Below are 20,215 nucleotides of genomic sequence, written 5' to 3'. Positions count from 1 at the left end.
AACGAGCGGACAGGCTGAGCAGGAGGAACCAGGTCCTCATACCGACCGTGGACCCTCCACTCAGAAGTTTGCCTCAAGCTCTGGTCTCTTTGGGAACTCCTCATGTCCGACCTCTTGCCACATTCCTCTCGAGAAGACTGGAAGTCTCTGTTCAGTAGTAGAAGATCCCAGAGCTCTAGCAGTAGACAGCCTTCCTACTAGATTGGTCTCAGGTAGAACGTTTACGCATTTCCCCCATTCAAGATTCTGGGGCAAGTACTCAGGAAGTTTGTGACTTCAAAGGGGACAAGAATGACCCTGATAGCCCCCTTTTGGCCAGCTCAAGAATGGTTTCCAGAGGTACTGGAGTGGATAGTAGACTTCCCCAGATCCCTTCCACAAAGGAGGGATCTTCTCAGACAGCCACACTTCGAGAGGTTTCATCAAAACCTCCCGCTCTCGCTCTGACTGCCTTTCGACTATCAAAAGACTTGTCAGAGCGAGAGGCTTTTCTAGTAAAGCAGCAAGCTCGATCGCTAGAGCCCGGAGAACTTCCACTATCCGGGTTTCCATCCAAGTGGGAAGTTTTTTAGAAGGTGGTGTAAGTCAAAGAAGTTGTTTCCCTCCTCCAGTACCTCTGTAACAGAAATAGCTGATTTTCTGTTATTTCTGAGGAAGAATCGCAGCTCTCCGTAGCCACGATAAAGGGCTATAGAAGTATGCTATCGGCCGTCTTTAGGAATAGAGGCCTAGATTTGGGAAACAATAAGGATCTGCATGATCTATTAGGTCGTTTGACCAAGAAGTCTAGAATTACTTCTCCCCCTAACTGGAATCTAGACGTAGTGCTGAAGTTCTTGGCTTCAGGAGATTTGATTTCCCACCCCTACATTTGGCCTCGTTTCGTGATATAACAGAAAAATGTTTATTCCTTTTGTCACTGGCGACGGCAAAAATGGGTTAGCGAACTGCACGCATTAGTGACAAAGTCGGGTTCAATATAGACTCAGCCATCTGTTCTTCAAGGAATTATTCTTGGCGAAGAATGAAAATCCTTCGAACCCCTGGCCGAGAAACTTCGAAGTAAAAGGATTATCGGGTCTCGTCGGCAGGGAACCGGAGAGGTCTCTTTGCCCCAGTAAGGGCATTAAAGTTTTACTTAAAAAGAAGAAGGAACAGTTGGGAGGTTCTAGACAAGGCCTTTGGTGCTCAGTGAAGGATCCATCAAGACCTATGTCTAAGAATGCCTTAGCCTTTTTTGTCAGGAACGTAATTATGGACGCTCATAGGCTTGCACGGATGATTCTTTAAACTCCTGAGAGTAAGAGCTCATGAATGTGAGAGCGAGTGGCGACGTCTCTCTCTTTTCAGAGAAATATGTCGCTGAAGAATATCTTGGAAGCGACATATTGGAGATGTAATTCTGTGTTGTTTGCGGCTCCACTATTTGAAGGACGTGCGTGTGACTTATGAAAAATGTTTTTCATTAGGTCCTTTTGTGTCTGCGGGCACATATCCTGGGTACAGGAGCTTACAACAATCCTTAAAATTTTTTTTTTACTACTTAAGTCTAATAGATATGTTCTAGACTTTCTGCTGAACAAGTGCAGTTGCCGCACAAGCGGCCAGTCACTTCAGTTCAGTAAGGAACTCTTGTGATATCTTGTAATAGATAAAAATTTTTTTTTGAAATTTTTGTGTGCTTGTGCATTGTGGTTTGAGTTACGGTTGTTGCGAAGAGTTGGGGATAACTCGGAGCAATTTTTAATACTAACATGGTGGTTAGGATCAGGTGGTCGGGATTGGTTGTGTGCTCCTTAATAAGGTGTGTTGTCATGTAAGTGGATCAGCACCCATTGACAAAGTCCTTTCAGGCTCTGCCGAGTAAGTGGATAAGACCCCTTCGGCAGACCCACAAGAATTCTTGGCCATAGATCACATATCTCGCTAAAGTTTCTTGAGGTGATGCAGACTACGGGGAAAACACCCAAGAAGTCTACCACCTATCAGGTAGGAACCAAGGTTTTTAATTTATACCTACAACAGATGTTGTTTACCTGTCTATTCCAGTAGTAGCTGTCTCTTACCCTCCACCGAAGGGTGCCAATCAGCTATGTATATATCTGACAGGTAAGTTGATTGTATGAAAATGATATTGTTATAATACAATAAAGTTTCATACATACTTACCTCGCAGATATATACGATTAGGGCCCACCCAGCCTCCCCGCAAGGAGACAGGTGGAAGAGAAAATATATGAGTAGAAAACGGGAATGGTTCCTAGTCCTGCCGCCCAGGGCAGGCCGGTAGATCACCTGACCTACCTGTAGCGAGTGGCGCGAAATTTGAATTTCTGTCGGGGACGACGGAGTCTTAGCTATGTATATATCTGCCAGGTAAGTATGTATGAAACTTTATTGTATTATAACAATATCATTTTGTTGCCTATATCAGTGAAAGTATGAGATGTCTTATTCCCGGGGTGCATTTTTACCTTGTAATCAGTGTTTTATCCTTACTGTCATCACAACTGAAATCTTTTGTGCTTATTTGATTGTAATTATACACATCTTCTTAATTCACTCCAAATTTCACTTAAAATATGTGAGTTAGTTTACAACAATACCATGGCGGGAGTAATTTTTCAGCCTTGTACATTTGGCAGCCAGAATCTACGAGTCAGGCAGACGACAGTTTAGTGAATTATTTTATAAAAAAATGCGACCTTTTTAGCTAGCACTTTTCATTTATTTAGGTCTATGCAGGCAGTCCCCGGTTTATGACGAGGGTTCCGTTCTTGAGACGAATTGTAAACTGAAAATCGTCGTGAGCCGGAACATCGTCAAAAATCCTAAGAAAACCTTACTTTTAATGCTTTGGGTGCATTCAAAACTATGTAAACTGCATTCTTATTGCATTTTTCATCCAAAAAACCTTAAAACATTGATTATTTTGCATTTTTGGTGTCATATTTCTTCTGCCAGATGAGCATTGTAGGCGTTGTAACCCTGGAAATAATTTCTGATGAATATAATGTAATTGAAAAGCGCCTTAACCTCGGAACGACGTAAGCCGAGCCCGTCGTAACCCAGGACTGCCTGTATTGCTATTTTGACTCCTTTTTTTTTCCTTTAATATTTGTATGGCTGAAATAATTTGTTTTTAATTTTCAATAATTATACGGCTGAAACAAATACAACCTTTATGCCGTGCAAGGAATGGCAAGTCATCACTGCAAATTTAGTGGGACCTGACACATGCTGATGCCTTCACAAACTGTTTCCATGAATTCTAGATGTCACAGTAATGCAATAATGATAAAATTGCTCTAATATTTATGTATATAAATTCACTTAATATTTCCAAGGTTTTGTGTAAGTCTTATCCCAAGTTTGGAGGGTAAACACAAACCACTTGGCAACAGTGATAAAAAAAATAGGAAAGCATGAATAACACATCGTAACTATAATGTTCACAGCAAAACCGATGAAATTTGTGTCAGGAATCTGGTTACTCTTACAACAACAAATATTCTAAAATGAGTCATCCTGATTTTGTAATAAATTTATACAATTCATAACCTTATCCTGGTGTTTAACTAATTATTTAAATGTTATCTAGCACACACTTCTTCTTGCCAAACAATCGCCAGGTTCCCCAGCCACAAAAATAAATACCATTGTTAAGATTGTTGTGAAGAAAGTGTACCACCATCTATAGGGTAAACAACCGCTTGGACCGGCCAACTCACCGACTACCATGGCTAGGCCACCCTCCGAAAAAGTACTTTTAACACGTCCTGACAACGGAGATGGTCATCAGTCACGAGTTATTGGTGGTGAGAGAAGGAACTCAAGACCTCTACTCTCCTTTAGAAGTAAGTATTTTCTCCAAAGTTAGAAATTAAGGCCATATTTTAAGATTTAAACAGAGGGTAATGAAAAGGGTGGCCAACGCAGTGCCCACAACCCCAAAACGCTTTCAAAATTTTTACTTACTATTAAAAAACTTTAGAAGATTGATGCCATCTCGATGTTTGTGGAGTCGCTTGTGTCAATAAACTTCCCATTTCCTGTGCTAAATCCGCACACCACTTGTACCCATAGACGCTGGGGCACTTTCATCACAACAATCGTAATCCCGACCTCTTACCAGCACTTATTCGTACTTATTCAAGGGGACTACGGCATTCTTTGCAGCGTTTTGCGCTCTTCAATTGTTTATCAGTGTTATCAATTGGTATGTGTTTACCCTCCAAACTGGGTATAAGACTTAAACAAAACCGGGGAAATAAGTGAAATTAGCGTATCTATTTGTAGTATATATACATATTACAGCAATTTTATCATTACTGCATTACTATGACAACTAGAATTCATGGAAACAGTTTGTAAATGCATCAGTGTATGTGTGACGCTCCACTAGATTGGCAACGATGAGTCATTTTTCCTCGCATCGTCTGCTCGTATGTATACATCAGAAATATTTGTAATTTTGGGGGGTTAATTTGGTTGCAAAAATTGGATAATAGACATGAATTAAATAAACATTTTGAAGTAATAAAGTTAAACTAAATAATGAGCAAAGTAAACAATTATGGGAATAAAGCTTTGCACCTCATATTCAGTGCTGTCGTCTGCTGCTCGTAACTGTGTTTGCGGAGTGAGTACTTTGGAACCAGGAACAGCAACGTGGTTCAAGTGCAATGTGGAGTGAATCAAGACCAAAATGTGTATAATTACAATCAAAGAAGCACTGTGGAGTTTCATTTGTGATGGCAGTAAAGATAAAACCATCGATTACAAGGTAAAAATGAATTCAGTTCAAACTATGACCCCAAGAATAAAAAGTTTCATACTTTCACTAATATAGGCAACAAAATGTTGTTTCGTTGTGCTGATTACTACTGCAATCTTGAGTAAGACCAATAAACGTTACATATATATGCTAACACTGTTCAAATGAGTGCTGGGAAAGATGGTGGATTGTCCTGGTTAGACCGGCCAGCCACACGATTGCCGCCATATTGGATTTCAAAACTGCCTTGAAAACATATTTTGCGAAGAGCATCACATGCTTATTTTAGTTTGTATAGGGCTTTCATAGGGTAAAACATCACGGACGACCAACCCTCATCACGCTGGACGGGTCTTATTCACTCGATATTTAATTGGTGAAACAAGAATACAATTACAACTCTAAGCATACCATTCAAAAGATTGAAGTTTCGTCAACATAATGTGATATATGAAAGCCCCATACAAACTAAAATAAGCATGTGATGCTCTTCGTAAAATATGTTTTCAAGGCAGTTTTGAAATCCAATATGGCGGCTATCGTGTGGCTGGACGGGTCTGGTCACTGATGGACACCATCTTTCCCAGCCTTCCCAGCACTCGTTTGAACAATGTTAGCGTATATATGTAACGTTTATTGATCTTACTCAAGATTACTGTTATAATCAGCACAATAAAACAACATTTTGTTGCCTATATTAGTGAAAGTATGAAACTTGTTATTCCCGGGGTCATGGTTTGAACTGAATTCATTTTTACCTTGTAATCGGTAGTTTTTAACCTTACTGCCATCACAACTGAAACTCCACAGTGCTTGTTTGATTGTTATTATACACATTTTGGTCTCAATTCACTCCACATTACACTTTAAGCAAGTTGCTGTTCCTGGTTCCTAAGCGCGCGCGCCACAAACACAGTTACGAACAGCAAACGACGACACTGCAAAGTTTTATTCCCTAAATTGTTTACTTTACTCGTTATTTAGTTCAACTTTACTTTATATAAAAATGTTAATTTATTTCATGTCTATTAACCCTTTTTTGCAACCAAATTACCCCGAAAAATTACAGATATTTCTAAAGTAGATATACAATCAAATGTTTCTAACCTTGTTGTGCATCTGGCTGCCGAAAACCATAGAGGAGCAGACTACGGATAAATGGATTATGTTTTTGTTTGTTTTTGCTAGCACTTTTCATTGATTCAAGTCTATATTAGTATTCTGATTTTCTTTAATAACTGTATGCCAGAAATAAATGTAACATTTAATGTTTGCATGCTAAGAATAGCAAAATCATCATTGCCACATTAGTGGAGCTTCACACATACGCCAATGCATTATTATAAACTGTTTCCATGACAGTAGGGCCTCGCTTAGTCGCGGATCAGCAATCACGGATTCAGTTAATCACGGGTTTTTCCTTGGACCACTTCTCAGTCTATATATGCTGGTATGAATCACAGCATCGTGGGCTTGTCGGTGGTAGGCTAAGCCTCGTCCGGTTCCGATAACCAACAAATGCATGAACAGATTCACATTATGATATTAACTGACAATAAAGGTAATAAAACCATTCTCACCTTATATATTATTGGCATATCTCATAATATATAGCCTATTCATGGAATAATTCCAAGTCATTGACATCAACTTATAGTTGAGCGGCCAGCAGAAATGTAAACATTGAGTTACACTTCACAGCACCTTCGTCATTCTTAACCTTTTAGAAATATCAATAGTAGTACTTTAATTACAGTAGTAATAACATTTAGGAAAACATAAATTTTCAATTTGAACTTCATTATTGTTTTGGTATAACGTAATCAACTTTTCTGAACACTGCAGTCATACAAACGATAATTGTCATAGATTATCGTATGTTGTTTGCAATCGGCGACGAAGCGTAAACGTAATAAAACCATTTTTACCTTATATATTATTGTCATATATTCATAATAAAACGCAAATCTTATATATTATTGGCATATCTTAATAAAAAGCCTCTTCAAGGAATAATTCCTTGGGGAATCCATTTTTCAAAAGACAAAAATACACTTTACAGTTTACATTATACAATGAACAATGATTACTCTATTTTGATGTGATTACATTAATATTACAGTATGGTACTCTAAGCAGTACAGTAACTATCTTTTATCATAAATGTATATTCATTCACGAAAAAAATACATATGACCACCGTGACGTCACCGTTCTACAAAGTACCGATGTATTTTTATGTACGTATCCTCTAAACTCTGTCATAAGTCACTTTACTTACTTTTTTTGTGAAGCCCAAATGCTACTTATATTCCGGAAAATTAACGAAATCACGAATTTTATCATAGAGCAAGATTCGCTAATTACTGTTTTCTTCTTCTTTTCATGACTAAATGCATTTTTAGAATAAAACTCATTCACAAATTTTCAAATACTATGAATGTGAATAGCAAAATCTCTCTCTCTCTCTCTCATCACTTACAGAAAAAACTATAATACTGATCTATTATTATCGTAATAAAAGAACAAGATGGTCCCCGAAAGAATAAAAATATGTGTTGCCATATTTTTATTCTTTCCGTGATTTACGAAACTGTGCTTCAATACAACTTTTATAGTTGACTCAATGATTATCACATATTATAACAGTATACAAGAGAATATCTTATCACTATCCATGTTTCATTTCTTATCATCATAAAATATTTAAAATACAAATTTCATTGTTATTCTCGAGCTAAGACAGTCAACAGTACTCTAGGCCCAAGCTGCTCTCTCAAGCTATTCTCGTCCTAAGCTGCTATCTCAAGCTATTCAAGTTACTCTCGTCACAAGCTACTCTCTCTCTCTCTCATCACTTACAGAAAAAAACTATAATACTGATCTATTATTATCGTAATAAAAGAACAAGATGGTCCCCGAAAGAATAAAAATATGTGTTGCCATATTTTTATTCTTTCTGTGATTTACGAAACTGTGCTTCAATACAACTTTTATAGTTGACTCAATGATTATCACATATTAAAACAGTATACAAGAGAATATCTTATCACTATCTATGTTTCATTTCTTATCATCATAAAATATTTAAAATACAAATTTCATTGTTATTCTCGAGCTAAGACAGTCAACAGTACTCTAGGCCCAAGCTGCTCCCTCAAGCTATTTTCGTCCTAAGCTGCTATCTCAAGCTATTCAAGTTACTCTCGTTACAAGCTACTCTCTCTCTCTCTCTCTCTCTCTCAATGAAATATGAATTACTGTATCATAATATCATAAACTATTATATACAAAGTTAATAATAATAATAATTCCATTAATAAATTAGTTTCTTTTAGCAACTAAATTGTTTTCCAAAATAATTCTTTCGGTAATAAACGTCCATCAGCTGATTCTAAACGTAAACAAAAGACAAAAGTAGATTTTTATTGCTGTATTTTGCTGTTTATACATTAATATTATAGTTGGGTGCTGTAATCATTACAGTAAATCATGTTTTTTTATCATAAATATGTTCATTCACAAAATAGATATACTATGTACTTTTAGTTTGGTGCAGCAGCCAAATCATGAAAATAGAGGAATTGTTAGGTAATTATAATTTTGTTTGCTGATCTGATGCAGGGGAAATTGAAGATAGGAAAGAATAACTTTGAAACTGTCTTGAAATATTTGGTGCTTGAACTAAAGTAGGCAGTTATAAACATTGAAATTGTGGTCTTGGGTGGGTTAATTATTAAAGTAGGCGGTTTAAAGCAATTTTCAGGGGGGGTACCAGGATAACACGGGTATTTACTTATCACGGGGGGTTCTGGACCCTATCCCCTGTGATTAACGAGGCCCTACTGTAATGCAATAATGATAAAATTGCTTTAATATTTATGTATACAGTGGACCCCCCATATTCGCGTTCTCCAGATTTGCGGATATATCTCGGGAACGTTTCCCGCATTATTCGTGGAAAATTTGCGCATTCGCGGTATTTTTCTATGATAAATAACCATAAATTCCTGGTTTTTTTTAATTTCATCATAAAATGCACTTTTTGTAATAAATCTATTAAAAAAACCAAGTATGAAAATTTTTAGTGGGTTTTTCTTGAGTTTTAACTAACAAAATAGGCTGTTTTTGGCATTTTTATAGGGGTTCCAAACATTCGCGGGTTCTAACTATTCACGGGGGGTGGGGGGGGGTGTCTGGTACGCATCCCCCGCGAATACAGGGGGACCACTGTATATACTTCCAATACATAGCCTAATTTCACCAATTTCCACGTTTTGTGTAAGTCTTATACCCAGTTTGGAGGGTGAAAACATACAAATTGGCAACAGAGAGAGAGAGAGTGAGAGAGAGAAAGGAAGGACAGGGGTGGCAGTGGAGGTGGGGGGAGAGGGTAGGTGGAGCTTTTTAAGCATGTTCGTATCCATTTTTGAATAATGGAGTTTTTGTCTCTTGGTACAAGGACAAGTGTCGTTATTCATTACGATTAGTGATTCACGATACCCTTATAAATTACGGCACTGGGTGTAATGCACTATAGCAAAATCTCGTTCTGTTACGAGTGTTCGTTACAGAAATATTGCCAAAAAACTTGCTTGCACTGTCTCTGAAACCCATAGTAGGTATGCAGCTTAGTTGTCAATCAAGTTTTTTGCAATCAAATATTTTTTACATGATAGCTATTGAATAAATTTGTATTTTTCTCATTCAAAACATATGCCCCTCAATGCTAACTTTCCTCTTTTAACATCTTTCTGGTCATTGCAAATTCGGCCCCATGATTTCTTATGGTGCGAAAACAGACAGAGGCCCAGGGACCGAAAACGATTGCGTCACACTACGGTGATAATCCGGCAGTAAAACATCTTCATATATCCAAAAAGTAAATAATAAAGATATATATGCACAATACGATTATAACAATTAAATGAATAGCTGATAATCTGCATCAATAAATGGTAAACTGTTCTGCAAGAAAGTTGAGTATAGCAATTATTTACAATAGGTACGAAAGTCAAGCTGTTGTGATGTCATAATACAGGACGTTCTAATTACGAAAAATAATTACTTAAATTTGAGTCAGAATCGAGTTACTTTTTCAATAACGAATATTTTCAAATTAATTATCATAAATATGTAAAATATTGATGTTTTACTATTTATTTAAAAAATTATCTAAGTGCACGCTCTTTGTCGTCGTCTTCTACCAAAAAAGTTGTTTACTTAAAAACGTCCTGGTAAGGGACCGTGTCCCGATTGTTGTGATGAAAGTGCCCCAGCGTCTGTGGGTACAAGTGGTGTGCGGATTTATCACAGGAATTGGGAAGTTTGTTGACACAAGCGACTCCACAAACATCTAGATGGCGTCAATCTTCTAAAATATTGAAGCGAAAGTAAAAATTTCGAAAGCGTTTTGGAGAGATTTCCACTGCCGTGGACACCCTTTTCACTACCCTCTGTTTAAATCTTAAAATTTGGCCTTAATTCCTAACTTTGGAGAAAATACTTACTTCGAGAGGAGAGTAGAGGTCTTTAGCTCCATTTCTCACCAACAGCAAGTCGCGACTGATGCCCATCTTCGGTGTCAGGACGCGTTATAATGTAGCTTTTCGGAGGGTGGCATGCATTGATAGTCGTTGGCCTGCTGCAGGCCATGTGATGTTTTGCCCTATATCACATTAGGATGTTGACGAAACTTCAATCTTATGAATGGTATGCTTAAAGTTGTAATTGTTTTCTTGTTTCACAAATTAAATATCGAGTGAATAAGACCTGGCCAGCGTGATGACGATGGATCATCCGTGATTGTTTACCCTAGCAATGCTAAAGTTATTTTTGGGGAAAGTGGCTGCGCTATCGCACAGGTGGCCGCCTGGCCGCCAGAGGTGTTTTACCCTACTTCGAGAGGGGCGTAGAGGTCTCGATGTGCTGCCTGGATGGGCTACAACCCTTGACTGATGCTCAAGGCAGGTCAGCGGATTCACGTACTTTTTCGGGAAGTGTCCACGTTCCAGGAGAGGCGGCTCACTAGCCTATGTCACGGTCCAGTTGTTTACCCTACACGGCTACCCCGTCATATCTACTAGACCTACTTACATACATAGCTTGGGGGGCTTCGAAAAATATTAGGTACAAAGCCTTCTGAAGTAACACGACCCAACTTCTATAACTTAGGCTACGGCAGAGTAAGCTAACACACCACCTGCCAGCCTACGCCAAGAGTGAACTGCCTCGCGCGACTGGGTTATTTTGCCGAACTTGAACATCTGAATACCATGCTAGGATATCGGCAGTCGCATAGTAAAAACCTAGTTAGCCTGGCTGTAGGCCTGTACTCAGGATAGGATTGGGCTCCGTTCAGAAGTCTAGCCGGCATCCCGAAAGGCTGAACTGACCCGAGGGGTCACCATTCCCTCTCATCACACATCACACGCCACATAGCTTCAGTCGGACTGTGACAAATATTAATAACTTCAACCACAAAAGACCCACCATGGTGAAACCGTCTCATCAACCATCCGTAGGAATCTTGTGTTTTGTTGGAGAACTGAGGCTATGCATAACACGAAGAACACTGCAACAACAATACCACGGGAAACAAAATCACATCAACACCAACACGAACAAAAATAAACACTCGCCAAACGAAGGCCAGCGGTAATTCTCTAGAGTTTTCGATGGCATTCTTATCATGAAGATGAGAGTTACTCTTCAGTCTACCTTAAACTCCATTTATTAACATATTCTTACAATTTTTATTTAATTTAATGTCTAATGAAAAAGAAAATGCCAAAGTCCACACGCTTATGAGAGAGACATTACGGGCATCTTGCAGTGGGCTGAAATATTTATGTCTTTATTAGCAAGTCATATCCTGAAAATACACTCGAGCCGTCATCAACGATTCAACATTGTTGTCATACTGCGTTATTAAATAAAGTGAATTGCATAATTAAAACGCCAAGCTTATATGATGTTACATACCTTTTGCATATTTATTCAACACACCAACACACACGCGCGCGCGCGCCGCGCGCACAACACACCAACACACACCACACACACACACATATATATATATTATATATATATATATATATATATATATATAATCTATATATATATATATAATCTACTGGTCATTTTTGCCAGTTTTCATGGAAATTGTTTTAAATAGCCACAATACCCTCTTCTCAAATTCTTTGCTCTATTTTGGATACGCTTGTATCTAACTAAAAAGCCTTAATTGTGCTCCAACTTCAAAGAAATTTGAAGAAATCATGATGTCCAGGTAGCGGGAGACGAACCCGCGATACCACAAGCTCGACGAGGTCACCTTGGCATTATATATATATATATATATATCATATATATATATACGTATATCCCCAACGAAAAACAAGACTGTAGCCAATGTTACATTTATCATTAAATTGCTTGTTGAATCAGGAAAGAAATCTCATGTGCAAGAAACTACAGGGATCAGCCACATCATATCCACCTATCTACTATATATATATATATATATATATATATATATATATATATATATATATATATATATATATATATATATATATATATAGATACTTATTTGGTGCTTGATGGCCTCACCCACCTACACACACAGTGTCCTATTACCTTTATCTTGCATGTCCTTAGGAAATCCTGGACATTTGAGCGCCAGTTTTACATATACCTCTCCATTTTTTGTCTCCTATGGTCACTCCGTAGCATCTTTTGATTATGCACCAATCTCATCATCTTATATCCTTCATTCTTACTACATTACCAGACAATATAAAAAATAATCTGGTCCGTAGCGGGTTAGTGCCATCAGTGCACCTCACGCAATGCACTGTAGGCATTAATAAAGGTTCTTTGCAGAGTCATTTCAGGCCCTAGCTGCAACCTCTTTCAATCCTTTTACCGTACCTCTATTCATATCACATTTCTTCCATCTTGGTGGCTTCCCTCTCTTAACGATTATTTCATAGTGCAACTGCGAGGTTTGCCTCCTTTTACACCTTCCATATTTACCTACTCTCAATTTCCTTTCCAGTGTTGAATGACCTCAAAGGTCCCAGTGTTTGCCTTTGGCCTAAACTCTATGTTCCATTCCATTCTAAACCCAGTCTGTTTCATCTATTCACCTTCCTCCTTTACGGAAGTAAATTATTACTCTTGAATTATTGTATACATAGTCAGATCAACTACGCAAGTAAACTAATATCAATATCTGGTCAAATAAAAAGTTTTAGTAATAAGTGATGCTTAAAATCATTGTAAATATAGACTAGCTGATAGTGAATATTGATGAAAATATTTCGTTCAGAAAATAGACAGTATGAGCAACAGAGATTAACTGAGGACAGTATAAACGATTCTCACATCAATATTAATTCAGTTGTTACCACAAAAATAGAAATGTTGGTCTAAGAGAAATGCAAGCTAAAAAAATAATCCAGACTTAAAAGACAGTTTTAAAAAGCTGACAAGCGAAGTGACTGCACTTATTAAAACGTAAACAAATACAGTTCTGTAATAGGATAATAATGAATATCCGCGGAAAATCTGTGTCGTATAAATGGTTTAACAGACAAAGAAAGGTAATAACAGTGAAGACAGAGATGGGGGTTCAATGCATTGCAGACGAACCTTGTATGTAGGTGTTTAGAGCAGCTAATGGTACAATGTTCTGCACTGAGGACCATCAGAAATTCGGGAGAAAAAGAATGAATATGGCAGCAACCATTGTCTCGCTTTCCCTCTCCTTTGTGAGGTATAGGTAGTTAGACAAAGTGGGTGGCTTAGCTCACGATTGCTTGAACTGTGGACCTCAACCATAGGCCCGCCATATTACTATTATACAAGGTGTAAACAGGTACCAGCATCTAGAAGATGGTGTGAGTCTTGTATTCGCATCACTAAAGACTTACTGAGCAACCTGTGAAATGTAAAAATACACACACACACAGGCCCGTATCGAAGGGGGTCGGAGTCGGGTGGTCGAACGACACCCCCCACCCCAAATTTCGGGAAGTCCAATATTCTGTGACTATAATAAATAATTATTGTTTATTTTTTTTTTTTTTTTGTTAAGTCAAATTATATAACATAACAACAAATAAAGAAATATGCATGTTACTGTTAACTTAATAAATGAATCAATCAATAAAAAACTGAAGATATATTCTTGAATTTCAGTGCAAACTTTCAACATTATAAGTAAAATTCTGTTAGCCAAAGTCAGTACTTTGAGTAACATCTAAACGGGTAGAAGGGCATAAACCGCATACACAATTTTTCTTCAATATAACTAAAATGCAATTTTCAAGTATTTCGTTTTTTATATATCTATATATGCAATGACATTTACAGAAAAAAAAGGTCTAGTATTGGGAAAAACGTCCCCCCATAAAAAAACTCTAGGTACGGACCTGCACACACACATACGTATATATAAGCGCACGCGCACAAAGTGACAATATTTGAGGTCTTTGCTATTAAGGCGCAATCTTTAAATCAGTGAGTTCAAGCTACATAAACAAAGAAGACATTGTGGAGCCAGTCAATGTCTTTTCTTTCTTTGACATTAATGAGGTTAGCAGTGGCTAGGCACAATATTTGAGAAACAATACTTCACAAAGGTGTTTGACAATATGTAAACACCTGGGGAGGCATCCGATCCCTTGTAGTGTCAGCGAGAGTATCCGATATTACTCTACCATACCGGTACACTTTCCATATACTTACAGCTTGTGCATGTCATCACAATATCAGCTGTTAACCGCGTACATCAAACGGTGATAATCTTTGCATGTCATGAGTAGGTATTTTTCTCTCTACGCTCGACTTGACATCAATATGTTCATTTTAATTTTCATTAATTGAAAGAAAGAAAATTCACAGAATCTAAAGAGGAGCTGAAATTTTGAATGGGTGATTTATTAAATTCCTAAATAAAATTAGGGTACTACGAGGCGGAATTAAAAATGAGATCCATTAAGGATCACTTAAATTTGTTATACCCTTCTGAACTGTATTATTTATATTTATCCAAACGTAAGTATTGATATCAGTCTTTTGTCTGGAACATGTGTAGTATCTATACTTCTTGTGGTACTAAAGAAATTCAGATTAAACATAAGTTCTTTATAACATAATCTGACCTAAAGAAAGGGGATGGGGGAGTTTCTGCACCTCTATAATCAACATCAAAACACAAAAATCAATAACGTCACCATTACGAGCATATGAAGAGAATATCAAAATCAAGTAGCATTGTTACAATAGTTTCCTAATATATATATATATAATATATATATATATATATATATATATATATATATATATATCTGTGTGTGTGTGGTGCAGAGAAGACTCAAATTAAGCTATTTAAATAAAAAAAAAAAAGTTTAACAGTTTAAAGGACCGTTATCAGAAGTGGATGTAAACACATCCGGACTAATGACGAAGAAGCAATTGAGAAGGCACGTTTTGTTGGATCCTAAATGTGATATTTCAATAATGTTATCACAATCCATGTGCTAAGTGTGATAATGTGTTACAGCATCAGCATCATGTTGTTTATTACACTTTGAACCATGCAAACTCTATCAATTTTGCTCCTAAAATTAGATGATCGCTGGTGTCATTAAGACTTCCCGTGTCCTTCTTTGTCTTGAGAGAGAGAGAGAGAGAGAGAGAGAGAGAGAGAGAGAGAGAGAGAGAGAGAGAGAGAGAATGACGGATGGAATGTCCGGGGAAGGGGGTCGGACATCGTTTTCTATAAGGGACTGATACCCTAAATAGAAAATGTACCAAAATCTTTGATTAATCGAGGGAGTCCCAACTGAAATTTATCACCTGCCTTTCGGGGACAACTTGGTTAGAAAGGTAAGGAAGAAAAGGGAAACTACGACAGATGCTCAAATTATAAAATTACATTAAAATAAGGAATAGTATAGGGACCAATTAGAGCCCTTACGAAAAGTGCAGATCCAAAATTATTGAAAAAGTATGCACCAAAAACAATTTAGCGCTATACCTATCGTTTGAGAAAGTACGCCACGAGTCATTGAAAAGTGAGGCAAATAAATAAATAAATCACAGGAGGTATAGAATAAAATTAAGAAGGAAAGAAGAGAGGAATGATGACTATGACGTTTAGCTACAGAATTCAACGAGAACCAGCTCAGGAAAATAGATGGGGTTGTCATAATGAAATATGTTGGGGAAATACAATGTTCATATATAGAAGAGGATAACATCGTGTATCTATTCAATATAAGAAAAAAGTGTGACATAACACCTAAAAATCTTAACGCCTGAAATATTATGGTCGTCAAAGGTAGAAACAGGGCACAGACACTATTTAACGATAGTTGTAAGCCTGACGCTTGATTGTTTGTTTGTATGGCATTTTTACGTTGCATGAAACCAATGGTTATTCATCAGCTTTCAAGAGGTGAATTAAAGTGAACTAAGAGGGACTCTTCAAAAATCAAGTTCGGTAGTGTCGTGCAAGTTCATATAAAAGGTACTTTGGTGTGTAGTTTATATATATATATATATACATATATATATATATATATATTTACTATATATATATATATAGATATAATATATAATTATATATTAATAATAATATATGTATATGTATAGTATATTTAATTAATTATATATATATCTATATATATATTAATAGATATTATATATAGTTATACCTATATATACTTATAATATATATACAACTTAGCGTAACAATATAGAATTCTTAGTTTTCAAGAGTTTCCTTTCCCGTCCTCTGCCGAAGGGACGAGAACCACTGAAAGCCAAAAAAACTCTGTGTTGTTTTACTGAAGTAGTTGAGAAAACTACCCAATTGATGATGATGATGATGATGCTTATTATTATTGTTATTATTATTATTATTATTATTATTATTATTATTATTATTATTATTATTTATTATTATTATTATTATTTGTCTTTTGTATCTGTCACAACCATGGGCGCAATCTGCGGGTTGGGGAGGACATATCCCCCCACGTTTTATTCAAGGGGAGACAACATATCAATTGTCACCCCCCCCCCCCCCCCCCACCTCATTTTCCTCCAGTTTATATAACAGATGCTGGAAATGAGGCTATTATTAATAATATTACAAAATATATACTCAACACAAACAAGTATCACATATTAAAATAATAAACAAATAGATTATGTAATTCTTTATTAGGCTTTCGTTTATTTGCATGGTGTTTATACGTTGCATGGAACCAGTGGTTATTCAGCAACGGGACCAACGGCTTTACGTGACTTCCGAACCACGTCGAGAGTGAACTTCTTTCACCAGAAATACACATCTCTCATTCCTCAATGGAATGGCCGAGAATCGAACCCGCTACCACCGAGGTAGGACGCCAGCACCATACCAACCACGCCACTGAGGCGCACTATTAGGCTTTCGGTCAGATTAATTGTTCATTTAGATTTTTACTGACATATCCCATTGTTTACACCGGAAGTCTGCAAACGCCAACGCTTGCAGCAGCTGCCTGTGAGTTTAATAGTATTTTTCCTGCATCTAAGGCTTTGCTTTTCCTATTAAACATTATTTTTCTACTAATATATTATGCTTTAGAGTTAAAACTAGCAAAATGGTAGACCTGAAAATGGAATGGCTCAGAAGGCTTGTACCGTATTTCAGACAATCTGCAAATTGCGGATTTATAAACTTGTCGACTGACTAATATTGATAAATAAATCAGCCATCCTTTTCCCTTAATACCGTCCATTTATCTATATTCATATGGCATTAAAATACCCCAAATCATGTTCATTTCTGCAATGGCGAGCGAAATTAACCGTATAATTTTCAGGATGCCACCCCCGCCCCCCCCCGCGACTTTTAGAGACCAGCTGACACCCCTGGTCACAGCTTTGTTGTTTTAGATTAAGCTGGCCTTATGCCAGCACGGGCTCTTGCTCATTTGTCATAGAGCTTTCCACTTACCGTAGCTTTAAAAGTGTTTTTTGTCCTCGCCGTCGAGGAATCCGAAACTGTGAACAACCGAGATATTCCACACGACTAAATTACATCAATAATAAATAAAAAATTTTTTTTATTTGGATGTCTTTTTCAGCCCACTGAGACACTTCCTACAGGTTAAAAGTAGCTCATTGATATTACTTGTCCTCAATTGACATGAAAACTATCAACGAATTATCTATGTCATGAGTATCTATATTTTATCATTATGCTGGCATCATGGAACAAAGAAATAGGACAATAATATTATTCGGCGTGAAATGGTCTATTCATCTTCATATTTGAGATTCTATGGCCTCTTATTAAAAGGTTCTCAAAGCCTTTTTTTTCTACCAAGAAATACTTCAGAACACTCGTTCCTCTTATGGTGTGAGGACCAGAGAGTAAGACAGGTAGCTGGGTACTGATAATTTATTATGTTGTTGAAGATTAAGCTGGCTTTATGCCAGCACGGCCTCTTGCTCAAGAGCAGCCCGTAGAATTTATTACAGACGAACTGGGTTGACATAGAAGGGTGCGGGCGGAAAGGTAGTGTCCGTCACGCACGCACGAACAAACGTAAACAAAAGGGATAGGGCCCCCGCTGTGAATGTATTTTTTCACAGACGAAAACACATGAATAATATTACATAGAGGGAACGGATTCCCGACATATAATATATAATATATATATATAGATATAATATATATAATATATATTATATAATATATATAAATATACTATATTAGAATAGTTATAATCATCAAAAGGAAAGGCGTAAAATGCTCTACAGAATGGGTAAAGGAACAACGCGGCTTGATGATGAGATGCAATGAAAATATAGAAGAAGCGTTGTCCTTACAATGCGCTATTTTACAGGAGATGCTTCCGTTTTTTTTGAATATCTTCTCGATTTTCTGTTTTGCCAGTTTCATTTGACCTATAAAAACCCAAGGTATATAGAATCTTATTCTATATATCTTGTAAAAAAACCTTATGCTTAATTGTTTAATTCGTTTTGGTTACTACTACTACTACTACTACTACTACTACTACTACTACTACTACTAATAATAATAATAATAATAATAATAATAATAATAATAATAATGAAAAGAAGACGAAAAAGAAAATGTATAAATCTATAGTACGATGGGCAATCGCTCAACAGATAAAGGAAAAAACAGAGAAGAACTCCTGTTAAGAAGAACAAAACTTCATTATATAAGAGCGACAAAGCACAACCCCCGTTCATTAGGACAGTTGTTCTTATCCTCCGAATCAGCAGTGACTTAACACCTTCTTCTTATCAGTATTCTCGAGATCTTACGTGCTATCAGTGACCTCTCCTTTTTGCCGATAGGTTATCTGGAGCAAGGGTAAAAGGTGCCACGAAATAAAGGGTTTCAATTTTTTGCTTTACAAGTTAATTTCACTAAAGGAATCATTCGTATACGTAACTGCTAAATATAGCAGAGCGAATTTCTCAGCGTTTATTCTGAAGTTTAACTGAATGATACTCTCGAATTAATCATAGAATTCAAGCTAATATGAGGTACGATGGTTGAGTGACTTCATATTTTTGGAGCAAGAGATTAACGATGTTACAGACGGGGAAAAGCGGTGTCGTGGGGATGGGGGTGAGGCGATGGGAGGAGGGTTGGAGAAGTTCGAAGTTGGTCTAGTAGGTATCTTGGGACGCCTTGCGCAGGCTTGAAGCGTCTTTCTTCCCTCCTATCGGACGGTCGTCGTCACCGTACCGGTGAGAGGCGAAGTTACACTTCAGGACAACTTGGAAGGCTCCACGTACCGCCTACTAAGAGTGGTCGCGCGTGAAGAGAGAAAGAGAAGAAAAAGGCAACATTTCAAAGGTTATATAAACGAGAACAGCGGCCGTAAAAAAAGAGAAGTGAATGAAAAGTTATCGAGTGTAAAAGATAAGAAGAAAGTGCCCACCAAGGTGTTACTTACGTGTGAAGATAACGTCGTTGGTTGCAGCTTCATAGATACTTACATTTCTTTCTCCAGGGGAGAATTGGCGACGATAACTCTGGAGGAAAAGTTTTGAGCGCGCGCAAATCGCGGTCGCAGGGTAGACGATCGCAACAGAGAAATATAATCCAAGTGAGAAGGTTTTTTCTACAGCCTTCAAAATATCTCTTCCAAAATTCCCCCTCCAAGAAGCCTCAAGTATGGTGCTCTGTGGCACAGATCCAGAGAGAAGGGCGAGCAAGGAGATTGAAAAGCAGATAAGCAACTGGAGCAAGGAGTATAAGAAAGCGATCAAAATATTGTTATTAGGTAAGTGATCTCTCGAAGTTATTTTGGTGGCTAGACGCAATTAGTTCGCGCTCGCGGGTAAGGTGTTCAGGAACGTCAGAGGCCTGGTGTGGATCTCTGG

At 37.3% G+C, this 20,215-nt stretch overlaps 2 protein-coding genes across 3 annotated transcripts in view; one reads left to right on the top strand and one right to left on the bottom strand.

Moving 5' to 3' along the window:
• Window positions 1–11,427, bottom strand: part of LOC135215273 (nuclear protein localization protein 4 homolog) — a 170,474-nt gene extending 159,047 nt beyond the window's left edge. The window contains exon 1 of one of the 2 annotated variants that reach the window (XM_064249818.1): window positions 11,270–11,427. In XM_064249818.1, coding sequence (XP_064105888.1) covers window positions 11,270–11,272 — 3 coding nt within the window. In that variant the 5' untranslated portion in view covers window positions 11,273–11,427. Of the gene's footprint in view, window positions 1–10,873; window positions 11,176–11,269 lie in introns of those variants that run through there. The other variant, XM_064249817.1, reaches the window with a different exon arrangement.
• An 8,036-nt stretch (window positions 11,428–19,463) lies between these two features.
• Window positions 19,464–20,215, top strand: part of LOC135215271 (guanine nucleotide-binding protein G(s) subunit alpha-like) — a 27,184-nt gene continuing 26,432 nt past the window's right edge. Inside the window, exon 1 of the mRNA XM_064249816.1 lies at window positions 19,464–20,115. Coding sequence (XP_064105886.1) covers window positions 20,007–20,115 — 109 coding nt within the window. The 5' untranslated portion in view covers window positions 19,464–20,006. The remainder of the gene's footprint in view (window positions 20,116–20,215) is intronic.

The sequence above is a fragment of the Macrobrachium nipponense genome, chromosome 5, assembly GCF_015104395.2.
Source record: "Macrobrachium nipponense isolate FS-2020 chromosome 5, ASM1510439v2, whole genome shotgun sequence".
In the NCBI taxonomy this organism is placed as follows: Eukaryota; Metazoa; Arthropoda; class Malacostraca; order Decapoda; family Palaemonidae; genus Macrobrachium; species Macrobrachium nipponense.
Note: the sequence above shows the minus strand (reverse complement) of the source record. Positions and strands in the feature narration are given on the sequence as shown.